Below are 23564 nucleotides of genomic sequence, written 5' to 3'. Positions count from 1 at the left end.
AGTCAAGATTATTTTAACCCTTTTAACTCTCCCGTCGACATTTTTAAATTTCCAGTTTAAATACCTGTGCATTATATTCCGCGATATATTTTTTTTTTATTTAGATAAACAACACTTAAAATGATAGGCAGTTAATGAAAAGAAAATTAAAAAGAAATTAGGGTTTCAAAGGGTTAAGTTTAACATTGTAACATGACTGCTTATTATTTCTACATTTCTCGGTTTTAATTAAAAAGTATGATAACATTTTATTCAGAGATCAAACAGACGGAGGTAGCCTAATGGACCAGAAATATTGTATTTCCAGGTGTATCAGATCGAATACGTGATAGTAAAGGCAGCGAATTCACCACGACCGGCTGCATGGATTTTGGAGAGATCTGTCGGGGGTGAAAATTTCCAGCCGTGGCAGTATTATGCGCCAAGTGACGAAGAATGTTGGACGCGGTACTCTGTGCCGCCCGTTTCCGGAAAACCCGTTTACATCGGCGACGACGACGTCATATGCACCAGCGTCTATTCAAGAACGACTCCTATGGAAAACGGAGAGGTAAGATCACTTTTGTATAAATGTATCATTTTTCTGCCAGACTTTTATATCTCGTTCCATATTTTTTAAAATCATACTTTTTACACTGCGAATAGTGATAACTATAAACGCAGAATAACAATTTCCGGTATTCATAAATTGACTAAAATAATTGCTCCAATCGTAAGTCGAAAGTACAGTAGTTACAAATTTTTCAGCATTTTTTATTTTCACTGTTTTATCAATGGTCGATAATAGGCTAAACAGTGTTCGTTGATAATTGTGTTCATTTATTTTGTAATAATTTTATAACCATTTTAAAATTTATCCTGAACGCTTCAGAAAAAAGGAAACGCTGCTTAAAGAAGAAACTCTAGATACATAAATCTCTATTTCTTCGTAACGTATTAATCACACGATAAGAAACGCAACACAAATTCTTCACAAAGTGCGAAGCAACATTGCCGCAATTTTCCACGGATTCTCCGTAACGAATCTAACATACTCATCACTGTACCCCTGTATCCTCTATAAATCATCCTTTTCCGAGCCAAATAACACTAATTAACCGGCAAAGGAAACAACAAATTAATTTCTTTCCCGATCTCCGGTTCCCACTTTAATTTTCACCGATCATCAATTACAATTAATTCTCCCCTCGCGAAAAAATCTGCGAAATGAAATTACGGGAAAACGGCGTAGTATGATTCCTATATGTTAATACCGCGTTACCGAGAGAAACGGGTATATACACTTGGCGCGATGATTTACGATCTCCTTTTGCAATATCATCGATCAACAAGAAGCAGCATTTACCCGGCGAAGGAAGAAATCTTCCCCGATTGCTCGTTACGGTGGCGTCAATTATCCCGCGATCACAGCTCTTCTAGCCTCGCTTCTATTTGTTTATTCAATAAGGAGAGTCACGTAGAAACGGTTCTTCGCGGATCGCTTCGAGTGAAAATCAGGCGAAAACGACTGTCGGATGAGAGCGAGTAATCTCGACGCAGGAAGAAGAAATCGAGGAGAACTCTAGCGATCGTGAATCGTTGCTGATTCCCGTTAAGAGCCATCGGTGTGTTATTATTCGGAGTTGTTGGCGAAAATCCACCGGCGCGAAATCCACTGTTATTTTCACGCTGACGCGGTAGCCGTCCAGCCTCGGAGATCATTAATTATCGTTCATTCCATGCAGTCGCTGGTGTAATTACATGATTGGATGATTAGTCGGCCAGATGTGCGCGCTCGAATGCTCGCGGGACGGAAACCACTCTGCTCAGGCATTTCCGCTGAACCGGAGGATTTTTTTTCTCAGCGAGTAGCCAATCCGCTCGATCGATTATCTAGTCGACCTTAAGGTATGGGGTAATTTTAGAGCAGTTGTGCTGCGGGAGGTGAACAATTGTCGGGGAAGATTGGTTGACAGTTGGGAATGACACTTTCATGGATTCTCGGTGAGATTTGTTCGTGCTTCTTCGGTGTTCGAGTTCTATCGATGCAAGGCTGTGTTAAATACGAAAAGTACAAGCAACTTTTATACATTTTTTTTTTAGAGTGAATTGATAGGTTTTGAGTTTGAAAGCTTCGAAATCTCAAGTTTGAGATCTTATTTTCGTTCTGTCGTGGTCAAAGAATTTGAATGGTTTTGAAACAAAATGGGAAGGGTGGAAACTTCTTCTTTCTTCCTTTATTTACTGCATTTATACAGAAGAAGAAGTCACAATTATTGTTATTGGGATTACTACTCAGCGATCTGTAATCGTTTGGGATCAATCGTTTCAAATCTTCATCTTACGTCTATTCAGCAGTCTATTCCTCACGTATTACGATACAAACGCTACATTTCCAAAAGAATGAGAAGGCCAGCTCAGTACAAAGAAATACTTTGCCTTAGTAGTTTTTGTGCCTATTGCTTCAATGCCAATTTACCAATTTATTCATCTACGCCACTGCCTGCCGATACAAAGAAACACTTTCCACGTTCCACGCGAGTAAATACACCAGCCTAATTTCATTGTTGCAAAACTATAACGCTGGCGAAAGCGCTAGATGGTGAAATGGTGGGGGCGATTAGCCGATTTCTCAGAAGAGCAACGGATAATTAGAGCTTATGGTCGTGCACGAGGCGGCGAGCCACGGGATCGGTTTTGTGCAAACTGGAAGGTGGATGAGAAAAGGAGGAGGACGGCAAGATCGATCGGTGGTGGAAAGAGAGGGAAAGGGAGAAGGAATCGATGATACAAAAACGGCGATCCCTACATTCCAGCCATGTATGGCGTAGGCTCGCCTTATATGGGGCTATCACGTACGCACCTCCTATGGGGGTTGCCAGTTTTACGCTTCTGTACGCGGCTACGGATCGACCAGGAAAAAATCGGAAAGCGGGGAACAAGGAATCGTGTGCGTCACAGGCGGAACACCGGTCGCGATTTCGCGGGAATCGTTGTCCCTTCGAAAAATTTACGGACGCTTTTTGAGCGGTTGGCTTGTTCTCTGGACAATTCGGGAGATTTTTGGAAGAGAGGTTTGCGTGTCGTAGTGATGGGATTTGAAATACTTGGAATTGTTTTGGAATGTGTATATATGACGAAAAATTTGAATTACTTCGAATATGATTCGATACTTGAAATTCTTGAGTCTTGAGTCTTGATAAGTCTGGAATCGTGAATCTTCATAAGTCTTGAATCTCGATAAATCTTGAATCTTGTGTCTGGATAAATCTTGAATCTTAAGTCTCGACGAATCTTGATTCCTGATAAGTCTTGATAAATCTTAAATCTTGGGTCCTGATAAATCTTGAATCTTGATTCCTGATAAGTTTTGATAAATCTTGAATCTTGGGTCCTGATAAATCTTGAATCTTGATAAGTTTCGATAAATCTTCAACCTTGAGTTCTCTGGACAATTCGGGAGATTTTTGGAAGAGAGGTTTGCGTGTCGTAGTGATGGGATTTGAAATACTTGGAATTGTTTTGGAATGTGTATATATGACGAAAAATTTGAATTACTTCGAATATGATTCGATACTTGAAATTCTTGAGTCTTGAGTCTTGATAAGTCTGGAATCGTGAATCTTCATAAGTCTTGAATCTCGATAAATCTTGAATCTTGTGTCTGGATAAATCTTGAATCTTAAGTCTCGACGAATCTTGATTCCTGATAAGTCTTGATAAATCTTAAATCTTGGGTCCTGATAAATCTTGAATCTTAAATCTTGATTCCTGATAAGTTTTGATAAATCTTGAATCTTGGGTCCTGATAAATCTTGAATCTTGATTCCTGATAAGTTTCGATAAATCTTCAACCTTGAGTCTTGATAAATCTTGAATCTTAAATCTTGATTCCTGATAAGTGTTGATAAATCTTGAATCTTGATTCCTGATAAGTTTTGATAAATCTTCAACCTTGAGTCCTGATAAATCTTGAATCTTAAGTCCTAATAAGTATCAAATCTTGAGTCTTAATAAATCCTGAATCTTGAGTCTTAACAAATTTTGAATCTTGAGTCTCGATAAATCATTGGTTTTAAAGTTTCGATAGTCTTGAAAGTCTCGAAACAAGATTTTCAATGTTCATCAAAGGTGAAGGAAATAATTTTGTGATAAAAGTATAATGCGATATCTCGTCATTTTTTAGCATCATTTTATAATCGAATAGGAATTATGTACACTTAATCTATGACTATTTTATTTTATCTACGACTATTACATACCGTGTAAAAGGTCGCGTATTAAATCATGAAATCAGGTGAAAAAATTCTGGAAAAGAATTGTATATAGGAGAGTGTCTATTCCGAAACCCGTGTAATTGTTCCGTATTAGGAGCCGCGGTATGCCATTTATGGCACTCGTGTTCTTCTTAACGCGCGGCACCATTCGCGAAGGATTTACTCCTTCGATTTCTATGCTCTCCTGGATTTAGTGCCGCAACTGAACGTTTGTATTTCTTATTATTGATTGCTGGTGTCGTGTGTTAATACTACTGAAACACGAGAATAAGTTATCTTTCTCGCTTTTATTCAGAGAAAAATGTTACGAAGGCTGCAATGTAAGACGTACATTTATTAATTAAAAAGATGTTGAGATAATTAGCTTTATTAATATTTCACATTTTCAATATTAAGTACCGTTATTAATATTCAACACTTACGCTTGGATATATTTTCAAAATTTTAAAGCAAATAGTACGTTTAAAGTAACTATTTATTATCTCTGCAATATTTTAGATAAATTTTAATAAATCTCACAATTTTGTTTTTGAAACGAAATGTTAACTTCAGTATCAATAACTAACTAAACAAAAATTTCCTACTTAATTAATTTCACTGTTAAATACTTTTACAATTTTATTTTTGAAACGAAATAACTAACTGTACTAAAGTATCAGCTACTTAACTCGGAAAATCATTTCAAATAATGATCGCAGAAATATTCTAGAGTAGATTTTAAACGTTATTCAGAACTGAATCACAAAAAAAAAAAAAAAAAAATACTTTTGCAGAAGAATTGGATGAAATTTTAGCTGAAGCAACGATTTCCCTTTACAGATCCATACTCACCTGGTGAACGGTAGACCTGGTGCCCTGAATCACAGCACGACCCTTCAGGAATTTACCCAAGCCAGATACGTACGGTTTCGATTGCAGGGTCTTCGACGAAATGGAGAAGCGATCGCGGACAAAAGGCGCGCTTTTTACTCGATAAAAGAGATTAACATTGGCGGAAGATGTCTGTGTTCCGGTCACGCGGCAAGATGTCGTTATAGCGTTCAGCACGGAGTGAGTAAAACCTATCGTAAACATTTATAATCTCCTTTCTACTATTTATAAAACAGAACTTAAAAAAAAAACAATAGTATAGACGGTGAGTTCAACATTTCTCTACAAGAAACGAGAATAAACAACGTGAAAATTTACAGGACGTCAGAAGAAATTAATTTATTTCGCAATAAATTCTCGATCGAGAGTAAATCGTGAATTAATAACGTACGATTTTTAAGGACTGTAAATGTTCTGATTTATCGACGTATACGTTTAAGTTGTCAGCAGGTACATTACTTTCACGTGTGGAAGTAGCGATATTACGCGATATTTGAGATATCGGATTTGAAATACGCGCACGTACGAATTTTCTGTTTCACGCGTTATCCGAGAAGTTACGAGCCCTATAATTCACACGTGGACTTGTGCTAAATTAAAAGTCGTAAAATTCACACATCGACCCCCCCGATTACAAGTTCTGTAATTAACACATTCGCCTCGAACCTGTTGTCGGATTTCTCACTGAGCAAATGCCGGGTGTGCTTTTTGTTCGCCGTGAAAAATTTGGCTAAATATACTTTTAAGAACGGTTCGTAAAACGTTTAGTTAGAAAATTAGACGTGCGACTCGATTATGTTCGTTCAAAGTAGTTGGAGAATTTCTTATTTAAGACAGCGTTGCTTTACATTCCAGAGCTTCGTTTTAAAATTATTTAAAATTTATTCCTTTAGTTGGTTTGTCCAAATATCGTGTTTTTGATGTTTCTTATGTAACTTTTTCACTTGCACCGAAACTCGATTATTTTTAATATATTAACGTAATGAGTGTATTTTTAGTATTATAGAGGGAAATTAGTTGCCTTTTGGAATACTTTTTCTAAGAGCACATTCACTATTCTGGGGAATAATATTATTTTAGAACATCATTGTGTCGTGATACAAATGAAAATACAAATAATTGGAGCATCCTTTAAAAAAGATCGACTTCACTCGTTCACTCAAAATTCAATACCTTAAATTCTATTTACCTTCCATTTTGACCACAAAATTTATCAACAGTCGATAAAACTTAGAATTAAATTACAATGCAGAGTAATTTAGAATTAAATTACAATACAAACGAAATAATTTAGAACGAAATAAAAATACAAAAATACGCTAGAATAAAACAGACGATCTGAACCGTGAAATTCTCTGGAACGAGAGAAGATCTGGAAATCAGCGACACAAATAACCACCATGCAAGGTCTGTCGTCGAACAAAAGGAGCGGAAATGTAGAAAGCAGATCGTCACGCGGTTCCATTTCCTTCTGGACAGTCTTTTCTAAAGTTAGATTTCGCGAATATCCGAGATTCGAGGGAGTTAGCTGCTAGGGTCCAGGAAATAAATCTGTCGGAAATGCCATAAACTTGTCAGACCTTTGTCTGCCAACGCTGCTAATGGCAGGATCGCCTCCGTTTCAGGCCTGCTGCCTGTTAGAAGATTAAAGTTTCTTGTACGATCGCGCGGGAGTTGCAGAAAATTTTCGGGTGTCGTTAACTTTTTTTCAGGATCTGCCTTCGCTAATGAAAGGCGGAGTTGGCTCGAGGTAAAAGGAGGAGGAAGAAAGGGTTATCGAATATTTGCGGTGATTGAGGAGTGAAATTTGTGAAATATACACTGCCGGCAGAAAGTTTGGAATCACCTAATTCTTTATTGATTTGAAATTGATGTTATCGAGATCAGCAGCACTTTACCTCATTTCGAGTGATTTGAATGATAAAAAATTATTATAAATGCTACCTTTTTGGAGGGAATTTTTGTGCAACTTGCACCGCACAGTGATTCCAAACATTTGGCCGGTAGTGTATACTTCTGCTTCTTTTCTTGATAATATAAAAACAATGGACTTGGGTGTTGTAGATCTTCTAGAAAAAAATATGATACATAAGGAGAAATTGTTGTTATCTTTTAGATGTTTTTACTAGAAAGTACGTATATTTCAAGACTAGAGTAAAAATTACAAATTTTAAAGTAGATGAAAAATCGATATTAGAGGAGAGAATGTTTTGTTCAAAGATCTTTTCATTCGAAAAGTTAAGTTTCTCTTTTGTAAAGAATCCTGTAAACAGAAATTAACACTAGCTGTAATTTTATAAAGCTCGTTGATTGCTCAAAAAGTATAATTACGTTGATTTCATGAATTTAATTGTTCGACTAAATAATAAAGTAAATTATTGTAAATATTCTTTAGAGGTTCTTTGGCAATCTTAGCTTAGTATTTTACAATTATCTCAAGGATAAAGTAAAGAAACATAATGTATTATAAGTTCGAATAATATAATTTCAAAGAAAATCAAATCGATTTTCAATTTTCATCCAATAGTTTCGTATATATTTTATAATTCTTCTGTGACGAACATTCGATAGAAATCTATATGACAAAGTTCACTAAAACTGTAATAAAATGTACTCAATTACAAGCAACAATTATCTATGAAAAATGAATTACTTTCTCCGAGAGCTCACCTACGCCCGATATGGCAAAATCACGCAACTGCGGTACTAAGAATCTTGCATGCTATTAATGTCCATAAATGGCCAATCGCGAAGTCGAGCTTTAACAATCGTGCTCTTTCGGTGTCCTCGAAAGGGAACCAAGACTCTTGTTAATTGTTGCGAAACGTTTCTTCTCGGTGCATTAATCACCCTCGCTAGTGTCGCGCCGCTTTGTATTTAAGAAATAATAAAAACTGAGAGGAAAAAAAAGAAGAAAATCACCGGTCGGTATTTCGCGTCAAAGGACCTTCTGTCTTTCTCACGTTCCATTATTCTTGTATACCTGTGTGTGTGTGTGTGTACAGGTGATCGATGTTGAACTCGACACGTTATCGAATCGCTCGTACGAGTTCTAACCGGGTTTCAGTTCAAGGATCCTTTTAGAAATTCTGCTGGATCTTTTACGAGCAGATCTGTCATGTTTAGCGTGTTTGACGAGGCGATGTTTTAATTTGGAGAGTAATCTGCATTTGAAATTGAACATTATGTAAATTACATAAATTCTGAGAAGATTTCGAAATATTGTTGTAAGAATCGTTGGAAAAAATCATCGACCGTTTAATATCGATATTATATTTTTTCTCAGATACACTTTTACATTTAGATTAATTGTAAAATTAAGGTCGGGAAAAATAAGAGGTGATTTCATAAAGAAATAAAAGAATTCTACTGTTTTACAATATTTTCAATATTGATGAATATTGGTTAGGAAACCTGAATAATTGATAATAAAGAAATTAGATTCCATTTCACTTCAAAATTATTTTATTTATCTTACTTGAAATTTCAACTTAGCCAATATTTCGCGTTCAAATTCAACCAAGTCTTATAAAATTGAAATACCACCAAAATTCCTCCAAAAAATTTAACAAACTAGCGACTATACTTTCACCCGCATAATTTTTATCATACTCCATTCAAATCGTATCTCTCCATTCTCCACGAGCCCACAAATTACTCAAACCATAACAAGAATAACCAAGCGACGTGCAAAACGTCCTCGAATAATTCTCCGCTTCTGTTACAACGTTTAAAACATTTCATAAATCAACGCTCTCCCCGATGCCCTTTCTTTTATCCAGCATCTTCCACGTTCGTTGGCTATTCACCGTTTGATTACCTTAAACGCATCCGCCACTTGTCGCACAATGGTTTCGCGAGGGCTCGTTTAACGGCGACCGAATGCCGCGACTCCTTTCTGAACACCGAATAACGAGCTTCTGGATCCTCGAAAAACTTCACCGGGGCCTCGATCGAGTGGCGATTGAAGGTTTTTACCGCGACACCGTACACTTGGACCACCGTTCGATTAGAATCGACTTTTGGCCAGGCTCACCGGGGCAAATTGAATTAGTTTTTGGGCGGGTCTGGCACACCGGGTTATCGACGATTGACCGCGTATGCCGAATTGCAATCGCATTGCTGAATACGAAGCCATCGTTGGAGCATCCGAGATATTTCCAGTTACGTCTCAATCAACCTGTCGTCGTCGATCATATTGCTCGAGTATTCGTCGTGGTTCGTTCCCCCCTTTTTTCTGCCCTGAGAAATTTTATTTTGGTGTTTGTGAATGGGAAATTATCGATCAAATTTTGTGACTTTTGTATTATTAGGCTGTTAGGGCTTGCGGTTGATCTTTCGATCGTTCAAGCTTTACCAGTTTTTGCACGTGTGTGCCGACTAATGTTGTAAGGCTTCGAAGGACCAGTTTCTTGATTGAAACACTAAGTTTATATTTTATGTTCTATTTTCTACAACTAATTCAAGATATAAATTCTACTGCGAAGTGAGAGGTGTTTCTCTTGCGAGTGGCCAAGTGATTCTCCCGCGAGTTGCAAAGTGTTTCTGCTGGAGTCTCTGCGGTTTCCCTCGACGAAGACTCCTATTTTCCTAAAAACACCCTGATTGGTGATTTTTCCTTTTCTAAATCACCAATCAGTTTACTCCGGTGCATCGCAACCTCCCTCCATTTCGCCACTTTTCTATTTTCCGTTCGGAGACTCCAGGATTTGTGGCAGGGTCTGGTCCTAGGGACTAAGTGTCGCAGGCGACGCAATAAACACTTGTGGTGTTTTGAGAAAACGATATTTGCCTGCGACGGCGACCACTTGACTCGCTGCCATAAATCCGGCTACAGGACACGCCTTAACATAGGTCGTTTCATAAGTTCGTGCCGGAAGCTAAGGAAAATTCAAAGAAATTTTATAGCGATGACATAGTGGTCTTAAGAAAAAGTGTTTTTTTTTTTTATCAAATTTAAAGATTCGTTGGAAATATTGATCTAAATTGTAAAATTTGACGCAAATTTACGAGGTGATTTAATATTTTTCAAACTGCTATTTATGTCGTATTGAAGAATATAATAATTAATAAGTTTAACACTAACCGTACCACGCCCCGGTCAAATGACCAGTTTTAAAATTTCGATTTAAAACCATGCACCTGTTTTTCCCCCGTATTTTGTTAGAAATAAAAGTATGTAATTTTTTTTTTATTATCTAAAGGCTACTTTCTGCGTTATTTCCTACATTAAATTGACAATCACCTGCATTCCTTTCGGAAGAAATACGATTATTTCGTAACCGGTCATTTGACCGGATACACATAAAGTGTCGATACGGTTAGTGTCAATAAATTTAATCCTATCACTTTATTCTTTGCTTCTCGTTCTTAACTGGAAACATCATTTTCTAATTTTTCTTTGAAATTTATTAGTCGTATTGATAAAATTAATAGTGTGCTTTAAATTATATCGACTAGGCTGCGTTTAAGTATCTTTTTAATACTGTTCTTCGAGTTGATTAATTACATTTTTGATTGCAATACTTTTATAGCTCGTTGTGTATCTTAAAAAAAAAACCAATAATTCACTGATAATTATAATAAATATTATTAAATATCTATATTTTAATAGATACGAAAAATTATCACTCGTTCTAAAACAACTTTATTCGTAATAACTTCCTCGACTGTTCATAATTGTCCCATAAAATTTCAAATCCCTTTTAGAAAGATCAATTTCTTTGCAATCTTTATAGCACTTCCGTTACAGATCTATTTGCAGAACGTTGATGCCACATAAACGCTCTATAAAATAACACACAAGCCAATCGGCATATGCAATTGTCGATTATTATATATATGTAGCGAGTTCTGACGTTAATTAAGCCTCGAATCCATCGATCTCACTAAATCATCCGATAACGCGTTTCATTGAAGCAATCATTAAACCGTTTCCCGCAGCGTGTCTATTCTTATGAATGACAATGCTCGTTAATGGAACACAATGAAGCCTGTGATGCATGGTAAAAAACTGAAGTGCAACTTACGATTTACTGCATCCATCTGGTACCCGAGTATCTCTGAGACACAATATAAACACGTCTCGTAAGACTTATCATTTATTGGTTTGTAACTGTTGCTCGTAGTGTACGATCGCTTTTCACGACGAATCTTCAATAATTTATTAAGATCACGTGCTGCACGAACGTGTGTGGCTTGTTGGAAAAATTCGAGGAATTGTAGCACTAGTAATTTCAACGTGTTAATACAAACGTAGATGACTAATTTAAATTTAGCTTAAATGCTTTTCTAATTATTAGATAACTTTTTCTTCGTTTCAGTTTAGTCAAATATAACGTAATATGATTAAATGTAATTTCAGTCCTTTTTAAATCACAAATTAAATTATTCACAGCTGAAAATTATAATCGTTTAATTCTACTGTAATGTGGATTAACAAAAAAAGATATTTTCAAGGTATTGTCTATAATGTTAATTTTAAATTTCAATTTCTTAAAATGAAAAAATGACATTATTTTTTAGGGTCGATGGGTGTTCGTAAATCGTGCAATAAAATCATAAAAAACATTTTCATATTAACTATTTAATAAATAGTTAATTAAACCTAAATACATGTACAGTTTTACATTATCAAAATGTTTTTTATGATTTTCTTGCGCGACTTATGAACACCCATCGATTCTTCCCTATTATCCGAGTTTTGGATTGTTCGAGGTAGGCTCGATCCACATCACCTCGGATAATCGAAACTCTACTGTAACTTCAATCCATTCTATATAAATTAAAAAATATATAAATTCACATAAATACACATTTTTCTTCGTTATTCGTTGAGAACGGCGTTATAACGAAACCTGGCGATATCGGAAAGAACGAAACGCGGTAAAGAAATGTTACCGTTCTGTCCTATTACGAAAGAAAGCCCCCGTGTTTCTTTCAACGTATAAATGAACAAGAACAGCTGATATATTTAAACAGAGAAAACATGGGGTTAAACTCTCGACGCGTGTGGTCTCGTCACTTAAAAGGGAAACTAAGCGACGCCTATTGGATCGCGTTCCGTACGGCAAAGTGCTCGATATTATTTACTGCCGTGATAATAGTTATCCTGATTGCGTGTATGGCAGCCTTACGCATATTCCGCGAGTGCAGCAGTAAATAACCGGACAGGGTTTTTAATAGTCTTCTGTTAGCGTTATTTTAGCCAAACTGAAACTGTATTTCGCGTCCGAGCGTGCAATTATTTTAGTAGCATATGAAATTACCGAACGGGTCGTGAACTCTCTTGAAACGAGTTTAGGAAAAATCTCTGCCTGATGACCGCTGTAAATTCAACGCTGAAACATAAAGGTTTATGGCGGTGAACGATTTTTACGCTGCTCTTGAAACGTTCAATTTTCTTTCCCGACTGTTCCATATTTGTATCTTGATTATTATTCCGATTCGGAATATATTTGCTTAGAAAAGTAATCTCGAAGATTGTACTTGTTCAATTAGGTTTATTTATCGCATACAGATTTTATAACATAACGAGATGTTGAGTGACATTTTTATTTTTATTTCGAGTGGAAGAATTGGAGGAGTATCGAACAGAAATTTAAACAAATTGGTATTTTAACGAATGATTTCTATTTAACATCGCTTGAACGAAAAATATCGAAATACGTATTTCGAAAGTCTAGACAATTTTAATATCAGTAATCTAAAAATGGTGACATTTTCAAGGTTTAATCTCAGGAATGTTATTCGACTATTTTCATTACACCTAATCTATTGAAAAATGTGACAAATTAGAATAATTGAGAAAGTAGGCGAAAGAAGGGCATGAGTGCAAAATACGAATGGCAAAATAACGAATGATAAAAATATTATTCAAATAGTAAATGCGGTATTATTGAAATATTTCAAAGCCAGACTTTATTAAATTTAAAAAAATGAAAAAACACATTTAATTTCTTACTTTTATTTATCAAACGCACCTGAGAATATCACAATACCGAGTTGTTGTGCGAAATAAAAATAACCACTCGCTCTTTCCACGTTCCTCTTACATCTGATCTTTTTAATTCTTTGTTTCGCACATTCGACGTACGTTCACTCGGCAACATTTTCACAGAACAATCCGTACACGTTGCTCCGTACAGAAAAGCTCGCGGAAATTCATCTGAAACCCATTACACTGGGCGGGACAAAATTCACGAGGCAATTGAGCCGCGTGCGAATTAATGTCCCCGATAACGCGGGCCAGTTATCTTAACGTTCCCATAAATTTCGAAACGTCACAAAGGGGCGATTGCGTGGTCGTTCTGTCTTCTACTCCGGGCGCAATACCGGATATCTGTATCGCGAGACATAAAGAAGCATCTTCGTGTTGCAGCAGGCATGTCGCGATTTATAAAGCAGGCTCATGCGCCGGCTGATATCCGTTACGTCTTCCGCCTTAATTGATTCGATGCTCGCGGAAAAAGGCTGGTAACCGGAAGTCTCCTATCGTTCCTCGATTCTTTCTTTCTTTTCTCTTTCGCTTCGACTTGATTCCCAGCGGAGTATCGCGTGATTCTGTGCTGGAATTAGTTTCTTGTTAACCCTTTCGCGATGCACACGTCACATGCGAATGCTGAATTAAAAATTGCAGGTTTTCTTGAAATAAGAGATTCTTTGAGAAAGTAATTCGGTCACGAAAGGGTTAATAGTAGCTTTTGATTTCTAACCCTTTGCACTCGGAGGTGATTTTGCTGTAGGAAGGGTTGCAAATCGGGTCTTTGAGATTTTTTCAAACTATTTTATTTCAGTATTCAACGTATTCTCTATTTCACTATGCCAATGAAATTTACAGTGATCCCATAGATCTGCTCTCTGTCTTCGTTAATTATTCACGATTATTTAATGTCGCTTCTCAGTCGCCACTCGATTGCAAAGGGTTAATTTTTCTATAGAATGAAAGGCAGCGTTTTCTGGTATGATTTATAGAAATTCTTTCAATCGAATCTGAGTTACGGAAGAACGTGGAGAGGAAGTTGTCGTTAAATTGGACTTGGAGTAATTGTTGAAGGCTAAGGGGAAAAAACAGGGAATGTCCATTTTTAGTGATTTTACGGTGTGTAACGCGTTGTTTTTATTTACTTTTTATCTGCAATATCAGCATTCGCGGAAATGTGGAAATTAAGCGATGAAATATTGAAATTAATTATGCAATGCTTACTTACATAGTAATACGCTAAACTTAAATTATCGCAAAGTGCCAAGGGGATGAAATCACCATGCGAAAGAATTAAGCAATTGGTACACAAAAACGCAAATTAAAAGTGTCGACAACGGTGTTTAAAGTATGAACCACAATACATCCTAAGAAAGCACAATACATTGCCTTTTCCACGATACACGGGACACTTTCACACTCCCACAGATAAAACCACAAACAGTTCCCTTGTCGCTTGAAACTCTAAGTAGTAAAATCCCCCTAACGTTTGATCCAAGGGTTACTCAACGTAAACGGAAAAGAAAGAAAGAAAATACATCGTTTCACCGGTAAACACGTTAGAGAAATGGAATATTTAGACGTTACCCAGTTATGCTATCGAAAAGATTAATAAGGCTCCATTAAGAGATGGTATTGTTTCTCAGCATCAAGAATGCGAATGCGAGCGCCACACGTGCGGCGAAAGATGCGAAAAATGCTGTCCCATGTACAATCAGATTCCGTGGAAACCTGGCACAGCTGCGAAGGGCTTTCACTGTGAGAAATGCAACTGCAATGGACATGCAACCTCGTGCAGATATGATCAGGATGTGGCCGACAGAAGAATGTCTATGGACATTCGTGGGAAATTTCGCGGCGGTGGTGTCTGCGTTAATTGCACAGTAAGCCCGAATTTCTCGTGAGAGGGATGTGTTTTGAAAAAGAAAAGATATAATCGTTTTGCACGAATATAAATAGGCAAGGACTAATATGCATATGATTTGTACGTTGTAGAGCATAATAAAGAGGGAAATGTTTATTTACTTTGTAGCTGTAATTTTACGTGTGAACACGTGCTATGTGGTGAGAGTGTAGTAGTTAGAGAGTAAATCGCTTCGTGTTATGTTTGTACCTTTACCACCGAGCACCTTTGTATTTTTCGTTTAGCTGCGCAGGTGTGCGTGTTCAGCGAGCGATTAAACGAGGAAAATTTGATACAGACGGAATGAAAATTGTATTATAAAAATAGAATTGCAACGAGTATCAAATTTTCTGTTATTTCAGAGATTACTGTAGCTACGGGTAAAAAATTTGTAAAATTCAAAGTAGAATTCATTATTTCTCAGGTTGAGAGTTTTTCTGATCTGCACAAAGTGTAACAATTTTCCTTATTTACACGCTCGCCCGTTGTACATTTTTCTGTTGCTCTTCGTAACACCGTACTGCTTCAATCAAGATTGCTTCTGAACCCTAAAAGTAACCCTCGAATGCTTCTTACTTTAATCCACAACGGAGTAATAATTTGCGCTTGAAATTACGCTTCTAATTTCTTCGTATCTTGAAAGTAACAAATGCGAAATACTTTTCCGACGTATTGCCTTTCGAACGTCGCTATTAATGTTCATCGCGTGAATGTAATCTGTTTCAGGAGCACACGGCCGGAGTTAATTGCGAAAAGTGTGAAATTGGTTATTATAGGCCGAACGGTGTTGCCCCTGACGTACCTGAACCGTGCTCGCCGTGCAACTGCAACGTGCGCGGTAGCACGGGTTACTGCACCCCGGATGACTCCTACACGCATATGGGAAAGGTAGGCATGCGTAGGTATAAAAACGCGTGCGTGACAAATGAGTTTCATTTATCTCGGAACCTTTTAATTTCGATCGTTTACTGCGAGAAAATCCGCCCCGAAGACGGTGAAGCGAGCATCTTGGAGCCAGGCGCAGCGCGATGGGGGCGACTCGCCCCTTTGGGTGTTTCCCTGGGCCTGTTCCGCGTAGGGGTGGACAGGGATCGGCAGGACGACGCGTTCTCACTCTTCACGAGACCCTCGAAGCACACTTTTTGCGAACGACGCTCAGATAACGCTCAGATAAAATTTGCAAATTAGTGACAGGACCAAAAATGGTTCGTCGAGATAATTGAATTTATTGTGGCTTTTTATTCGATCGTATGGTATTTCGATTCAATTGTAGATTTTAATTTAACCCTCTATAACGTCGTGTGACTTAGGAGTGACTATTTCATGTCAAATGAATGTTGTAAATTTACTATAATTATTCTAACTTTAAATAATATAAGAATGCAGTTTCTTTTATCCTGGGAGAAATGGGGAGCGAGTGAGGTGACTCTTCGGTAGCTTTCCAGGTGAAGATACATTCCTCGCGACTAACGTTTAAGACTAATATAATATAAATAACAAACTAAATTAATTATTATTATATATATTATTCTATTATTATCATCGATGGAACTTGTATTATATTAAATTTCCCGCGTTACAGAGGCTCCTACTGTATAGTAGTTCAGAAGAAAAAAATATTCGACAGGTGTAGTTTTATATAGGCAATCGTTGACACTTCATTTCTATCATATTTCCCGTGCATTTGTCACATTCCACGATTATCGTTGAGCAAATCGGTCTTGATCGCGTTAAACACCGATCGTGTTCCAGGTAGCAGGCGCTTGCGATTGCAAACCCGGTTATTCGGGATACACGTGCGATCAGTGTGCAGCCGGTTATCGTCAGTTCCCGGACTGCATGCCCTGTCCATGCGATTCCCGCGGGATTTTACCGTCTCACGACTGCGAGGGGGATTGTCTCTGCAAGGCAAACGTAGCTGGGGAATTCTGCGACAAGTGCAAACCCGGACATTTCGCTTTGACGAAGGAGAACTTAGATGGCTGCTTTCCGTGTTACTGTTTCGGGGTCAGCGATCGTTGTAGCATCGCCAAATTATCATATTCTACGGTAAGTTTCTTTGGTAATTGAAAGGTGGTGTGTTTGAAAAAGTTTCACGAGTTTTTTAGCGAGTAAAGTAGAGACGAACATTTTACAATGATTTTTTCTATTTATTTACGCGTAAATAGTATATTTTGTATTATGTAGCGGTCGAATAATCAAATTCACCTTTATTGTGTTCTTAATTATGCTGCGAAATTTTTAAATACTTCTGTAATTTGTCTAAATAAACAAGAGATATTTGTACTCGGTATTACTTTCGAAAAACAAACTTGACAATTTTCAGAAGCGAGCTAATTTGACAGATTTTCAGAAATGAGAGATCTAATTGGTACAGACACGTTTATAATTAATTAGCTAACTCACGAATACATACTTACATATACTTATCCAGTATTCGTTCAATTACTCCTTTCTGAAAACAGGAAAGAATATCCAAGAAAATGAAACCTGAAAATTATGCTATAAAGAAAATTGATATATTCGAAGGATATAAAGTAGCAGAAAATGAACGTAATACTGTAGGGATAATAATGAAATATCGCGTAACTTGGAATATGAAAATAGATAATTACATCACAGGTTAAAAATAATGGAAATTATGGCCTCTCAGTTGACCCCTTTCCATTTGAACACTCAATTCTTGGCATAGCCTCGATGCTCAGGTTTCAAGATAAACTGGATAAATGCACAACAACTATATTTATCTACTCACGAGCAAACGACAAGCCGGCAATTACTTTGTCGTGCGACAACTCTTCAACGTTGCTCGGATCGAGCGAAACGGACGGGAAAGTAACACTATGTTGTTATCGTTTTAACGCGAAACAGTGAAATTAAATCGTGCAGAATTCCACGAAGGCACCAGCTGTAAATTGCACGTCACACTCTGAATGAAATTATCAGCTAATTTATCAATTTTTCCACTGCATAATGCAGCTTTTTAATTGTTCAATTCTAAACCGTTGTACTTTATCTTTCCTTAAAATTACTATTATTACAGTTTAGACCAGTTTATTAAATCAAATTAATCGAAACGAACCACTAAAAATTAACTTATTTACTTTGATAATTTTTTGCTAGAAATTTTGGTGCATATTTGTTAAAAATTTCACTACACATACTGTACGAAGATTATAAATTTTCCTTTTCTTTAGTTATCATAATTAATTACTTAAAAAGTATAAAATTTCCTTCTTTTAATCGGAAAAATTCAATTCCTTCGTCCTCCGATTCTTGAACCCCAAAGAAATTGCACTCGGAAGGGAAAGTATAATTTCTCTCACTTTTCTTTTCGCATTGTCCAATTTATTTACCGATCATCTGCTCGGCAGCAAACTGGAAATTGTGAAAATATTTCGCACCTCTCTAAATTGCAAAATTATTCAACAGACTTAATTGTCTCAAGAAGTGTCATCTATCGTCGTCGATTAATTACAGATATCGTCGTTGGAAAATTGGCTAGTGACCGATATGAACGCAACTCGCTTCACAGCCCCTATTTTGGACACGGATAACGGCTGGCTGACGATAGCATCCTTCGACGTCGGATACGATAATCCTTTCTGGTTGGCGCCACGAATTTATTGCGGCAATCGCCTCTCGTCTTACGGCAGCAATCTTACTTATTCTGTCAGCTGGGTCGTTATGCGCGGAGACACCAGTGGAAAACCGACTACTGGACCTAACGTTATTCTAGTTGTGAGTACACTTTCGACGGTGTATCGGTAGTAACGTGGATAAGCGGAGATTCGAATTGTTTGCTGAGAAAATGAATTGCTCTGTTGGTAACTGGAAATGTTGATTATTTAAATCGTGAAGTGTCGATTACTAAAATTATAGTAACCGTGAAGATTTGTTCGTCGAAATGAGATCAAGTATTTATTTGAATTTTAGGATTTTAGTTTGTCAAGTTTTCTCGAGTTCCATTTGAATTTTATTTCATTTTAACGAACTCGTGTATAAGTTAATCATATTCATCGTTAGTGATCGTTATTGGCATAATTAGTAGAGTGAAGGATAAGAATACTTTTATATTCTTTAAGGGTAATGTGACGATGTCTTTATGAAAAATTTTCGATCGAGTCAATTATTTTCTTTAAAAAAAAAAAAAAAATGCCAAAGTTAGGTGTCACTCTCAGACCTCAAATTAACCCTTTAATACCCTTGTTTCAGGTGTATACTTATTGATACGACTTAGAAACCTTAAGAAACCTCTCATCGAATATTTAATCAAAATTTCACAATTGTTCGCTCTATTCCACATAACGTCCACACCATAGTATTCACGAGAGAACTGTCGCAAGTAGAGAAAACAAAATTTTCGAGTAGAGAAAAACGAAAATTTCTATTTTGAAAATTACTCAATTGCAGCATTATTATTACAGATAAAACTACGTATAAAAAGATATCCCGTAGAATAAAATAAAAACACTTTTCCCGCCAATTTCTTATCCTCCTCGAGCACGTTCCAAGTATTACAGATTCACAATAGAAAATAGATCACGCTGTAAGCATACCACAGTGAATTCTCTCTGTCGTTCAAATATCGTCCAAGTTTCCAAGCCAAACAACCGTATCTTCTTACTCACACGACATTACAGACCCTTTAAGATACGAATAGGTAGACCACCCTGTACTTCCTCACACATCCTTTTTAGGTCGTTCGTTTGCCCCGAAAGGTAGATTACGATGATTAGCATTTTTCTTTTTTTCGAATTAATCTCCTCGTCTCGTTTCCTCGCAGGGTAATAATGGCATGCGAATAGCTTACGGCGAGGAACAATATAATGGCCAGGAAGCAGAGATCACGGTGCCTCTACGCGAAGACGGCTGGTATCACGTACACGGCGAGATTCAAGATACTCTTACCAAGATGAGGAGGACCGAATTTCGCGGAGACTCTGTTACCAGGGTACAAATAATGGAGGTTCTCGCAGATTTGAAGTATCTGATGATAAGGGCGCAGTATCATTCGGAGCAGCTCGAGGGAAGGTGCGTAAATCAATTGAAAATTTAAGTAGAATTTCACCGTTTTGCCATTTTTCGTGAAATTAATTTTCTAATTGCTGCGTACTTTAGCCTCGATTATTCGCTGTTTCAATACAGAGACAAATTTAGAAAAATCAAAGTGTTCTTTTATAAAGAGAAGTTATTGAAATAGGGATACAACACCTTCATGCGTCTAAAAAAAGAAAAGTTTGAGAATTTTTTTCATAGCTAACCACTAAACGAAAAGTCCCAATTTTTTCAGAGCATATAAATCTAACTTTCAGCTTTCTTCTCTAATTTTTGAAAAGTAAACATATTTCAAAATGAATAAGTTTCTGACTAGATTTCCAACTCCTTTTTTTTTGCAATTTTGCTGTAATAAAGAAGCGAAAGAAAGGGTTCGATTTTGAAGTATTACAGATTATGTACCTAACTGGTTGATTAGATTATTTCTATTTAATTAAAAAAAAAAAAGTCGTAGGATTTATCAAATTTCCCTCCCGTTTCCTTCCGTTTCAGCCTCCAATCTGCGATCTTATCGATCGGAGAAATCTCATCCGACGGGGAGAATAATAATTTGGTCGAGGTGTGCGAGTGCCCGGAGGGATACACAGGATTGTCTTGCGAGAGTTGCGCCTGGGGTTACGTAAAAGTGGTCAAAAACGGATCCGACCATCAGGATCATCACGTTTGCGTGAGGTGTGACTGCAACGGGCACGCGAGCACCTGCAATCTCGTACTGGGAGAATGCACGGTTAGTACTTTTGTGTATTTATTTTGTAATTTGTAGATATCCTGTGATAATGTGTAGTAATTTAATATATAATATACCGTTTGGAGGATTTTTTTATCGTAATGAAATCTTTCGTTTGTTGCGTGAAGTATAATTAAAAAGATACAGGTGATAAGAAAGGTTTTTTCTTTATTATTAATTAAAAGTAGTTTATGTGCAACAAATTAATTTGAAAATTTTATTTAAAATTAATTTTCATGTGGATTTTCAGAATCAGAATTTTACATTGCAAACGATTTTGTTTTCTTTAAGGAGGATTCTATTCTTCTACTGGTTTATTCATATTATAAATACCTTTATATGACAATTTATAAAAGTTAAAATTAATTTGTTTATTAACGTCTGAAGGAGAGCAAATGAAGTGCACTGTTGTGCATGCAGGTAGTTACAGTGTGGACATAAACCTAACCGCATTTGTATAGATTCCTTCCTTACCGTGAATGACTTAACCATCCAGTGATTGTATAGAACGTAGAAGGTAACTTCAGAAGCACTTACCCTAAGAGAAAAGATGTATACTTACCAACTACCAATATGTAAAATCATAAAACAAAATTTTCATTACAACTTTAATGAAATAATTAAATAATAAACTCATTGTTATATTATTACAACTTCTGTTTGTAGCATCTGATTTGATTAAAACTCGGAAAACTTCCCTATTTATAAATACAGCTAATTTTTGCATAACAGGTGTTTTAAAACAAACGACTAAAAATTACTATTTTCTCTTCCCTTTGGTTTAGATATTCAACTGAAATTCGTTTATTCAAATAAATAGTAAAATTTAAGAATCAGTAAATTTGCTCAAATGTGTTCAGATAAATCAGATCAATTTATTATTAAAATAAAACTCTCGTATAAATGCTAGGTAAAAAAGGCGTAATATTGATTCCTTCGATAGACTTGCGAGCACAACACAGTGGGCCCTAAATGTGATCGCTGTGCCCCTGGTTTCTACGGTGTTGCCCTTAATGGAACTCCAAACGACTGCCAGAGATGTGCCTGTCCACTTTTGATCGAATCGAATAACTTCAGTCCACATTGTCAACTCGACGATCCCATAGACGTCGATAGTAGATACGTGTGCACGCAATGCCCAAATGGATATACAGGTGACCACTGTGAGAGGTATGCACCGAACTATCAAATCACAAAATATAAAAATTATTTTCAAACAGTAACTTCTCTCCTCCGATTAGAAAGTAGAAACTTTGAAGAATTTCTCGAACACCCCAAATTCACCTACGACTTTGACAATTTTTTAAATTTTGTGTAATCAGCTTTAAATATTTTTATTAAATTCTCTCTCGCGCTACAATATTCCTGAAATTTTCTTCGTTAAAAAAGTATAAGGAACAATGAAAATATTTTTTTTTTTTTTTTTTTAAGAAGATTTTCAAAAAAGTTGCATTTTATTTTCAAAGCTGCGACGTAGGATTTTTCGGAAATCCCCTGATACTCGGTGGAACATGCGAGTCGTGTCTCTGCGGTGGCGGTCCTTGCGATCAGGAAACTGGACGCTGCTTAGAGTGTCGCGGTAACACGGAAGGCTGGAGCTGCGACAAATGTAAACCAGCTCATTACGGAAATCCCTTAGAACAGAACTGCTTGCGTGAGTATCATCTATTACTTCTGGTTCGTTATTTCATCGATGTTAGCACGCGATATCCTGTGGATACTGAATGTTCTTAAACATTTTGATCGTTTAATGTTCTCGAATGTTTTAAACGAGCTACAACGTGTGTATTTAATACACGCAGTATATATTGTGGTTCGAACAGTGGTTGTAATTATTAGAAGCACGTCGTTCACTGTGCTATAAAATGCGTTAATCGTTTCAGTATGTTGTACAAGTTGGCCGTTTCGCAGGAACGCTGCGGCGGTATATCTAGAATTTTGTGAAATCTGTTGAATTATTCAATTTAAATGTACTTTTACTTCGAAAAAAATTAATTTTCCCACGGGTCATACGAACGAGTAAATTTTCATTTAGAAATCTAAATTCTCTCACGTGCCACGCGAATAAATAAATTTGACAAATAATTTTAGAAATTAATTTTTCTTCCTTCGGAACTTACATCGTTTACCATTTCAACTGCTCGACTCACCTTAGAATCTACAATCGTACGCTACACTCTAAGTTCCTATTCACGGTCAGGGAATGAATACACGAAAATCTCACGGTTTCAGCTTGCAATTGCGATCCTCTGGGCAGCAGTTCCGTCGAATGCGACGGGAGGAGCGGTCAGTGTCCCTGCAAACCTTTGTTCGAGGGTCGTGACTGCTCCTCTTGCATCGAAGGTTACGGGAACGTGACTGCAGGTTGCCGGGAATGCAACTGCGACGTGGGTGCCCTCGACGAGGTCTGCGATCCCGTAACCGGCGAATGCAGGTGCGCTGATGGCGTCCTTGGCTTCCGGTGCGATTATTGCGACGTCGACCATTACGGTTTGTCCGCGGATGGCTGCAATGGTGAGTGCCGTTTAAACAATTTTTTTAGATGAAAATCGCGATATCTTGTCGCTGACGTCTTCTGTTTCAATCGGGTGAAAAGTTGACGGAAGAAAGTGCTTCGCTGTAAGCTGCGAGACTGTTAAATTTGTTCGAGATAAGAAATTACGTTCTGGCCGAAAATCTTCTGAAAAGTATTCGTAGAATTTGTATTATCAAGTGTTTTTCTTGTAATAGTTCATGTTGCAATGACAATTGACAGCATACGAGAAGTGA

At 36.9% G+C, this 23564-nt stretch overlaps 1 protein-coding gene across 1 annotated transcript; it reads left to right on the top strand.

Annotated features, from left to right (window-relative positions):
• The first annotated feature begins 520 nt into the window (after positions 1–520).
• On the top strand, positions 521–23341 carry LOC108579007 (laminin subunit alpha-1-like). Its single transcript, XM_017942435.1, has 11 exons — positions 521–550; positions 5076–5306; positions 14754–14990; positions 15737–15898; positions 16763–17059; positions 18491–18751; positions 19797–20044; positions 20561–20795; positions 21739–21965; positions 22262–22449; positions 23028–23341. The coding sequence occupies exons 1-11, from the start codon at positions 536–538 to the stop codon at positions 23339–23341; spliced, it is 2415 nt and encodes an 804-aa protein (XP_017797924.1). The 5' UTR covers positions 521–535.
• Positions 23342–23564: the final 223 nt, after the last annotated feature.

Source organism: Habropoda laboriosa, unplaced genomic scaffold, assembly GCF_001263275.1.
Source record: "Habropoda laboriosa isolate 0110345459 unplaced genomic scaffold, ASM126327v1 scaffold78, whole genome shotgun sequence".
In the NCBI taxonomy this organism is placed as follows: Eukaryota; Metazoa; Arthropoda; class Insecta; order Hymenoptera; family Apidae; genus Habropoda; species Habropoda laboriosa.
This window is presented reverse-complemented; position numbering and strand designations above follow the sequence as displayed.

What these genes read in the sequence shown, in the direction of transcription:
- LOC108579007 (XM_017942435.1), top strand. An exon ending in GTTATAGCGTTCAGCACGGA is followed by an intron (nt 5,307 to 14,753) that starts GTGAGTAAAACC and finishes ATTGTTTCTCAG; the next exon opens with CATCAAGAATGCGAATGCGA. An exon ending in GTGTCTGCGTTAATTGCACA is followed by an intron (nt 14,991 to 15,736) that starts GTAAGCCCGAAT and finishes AATCTGTTTCAG; the next exon opens with GAGCACACGGCCGGAGTTAA.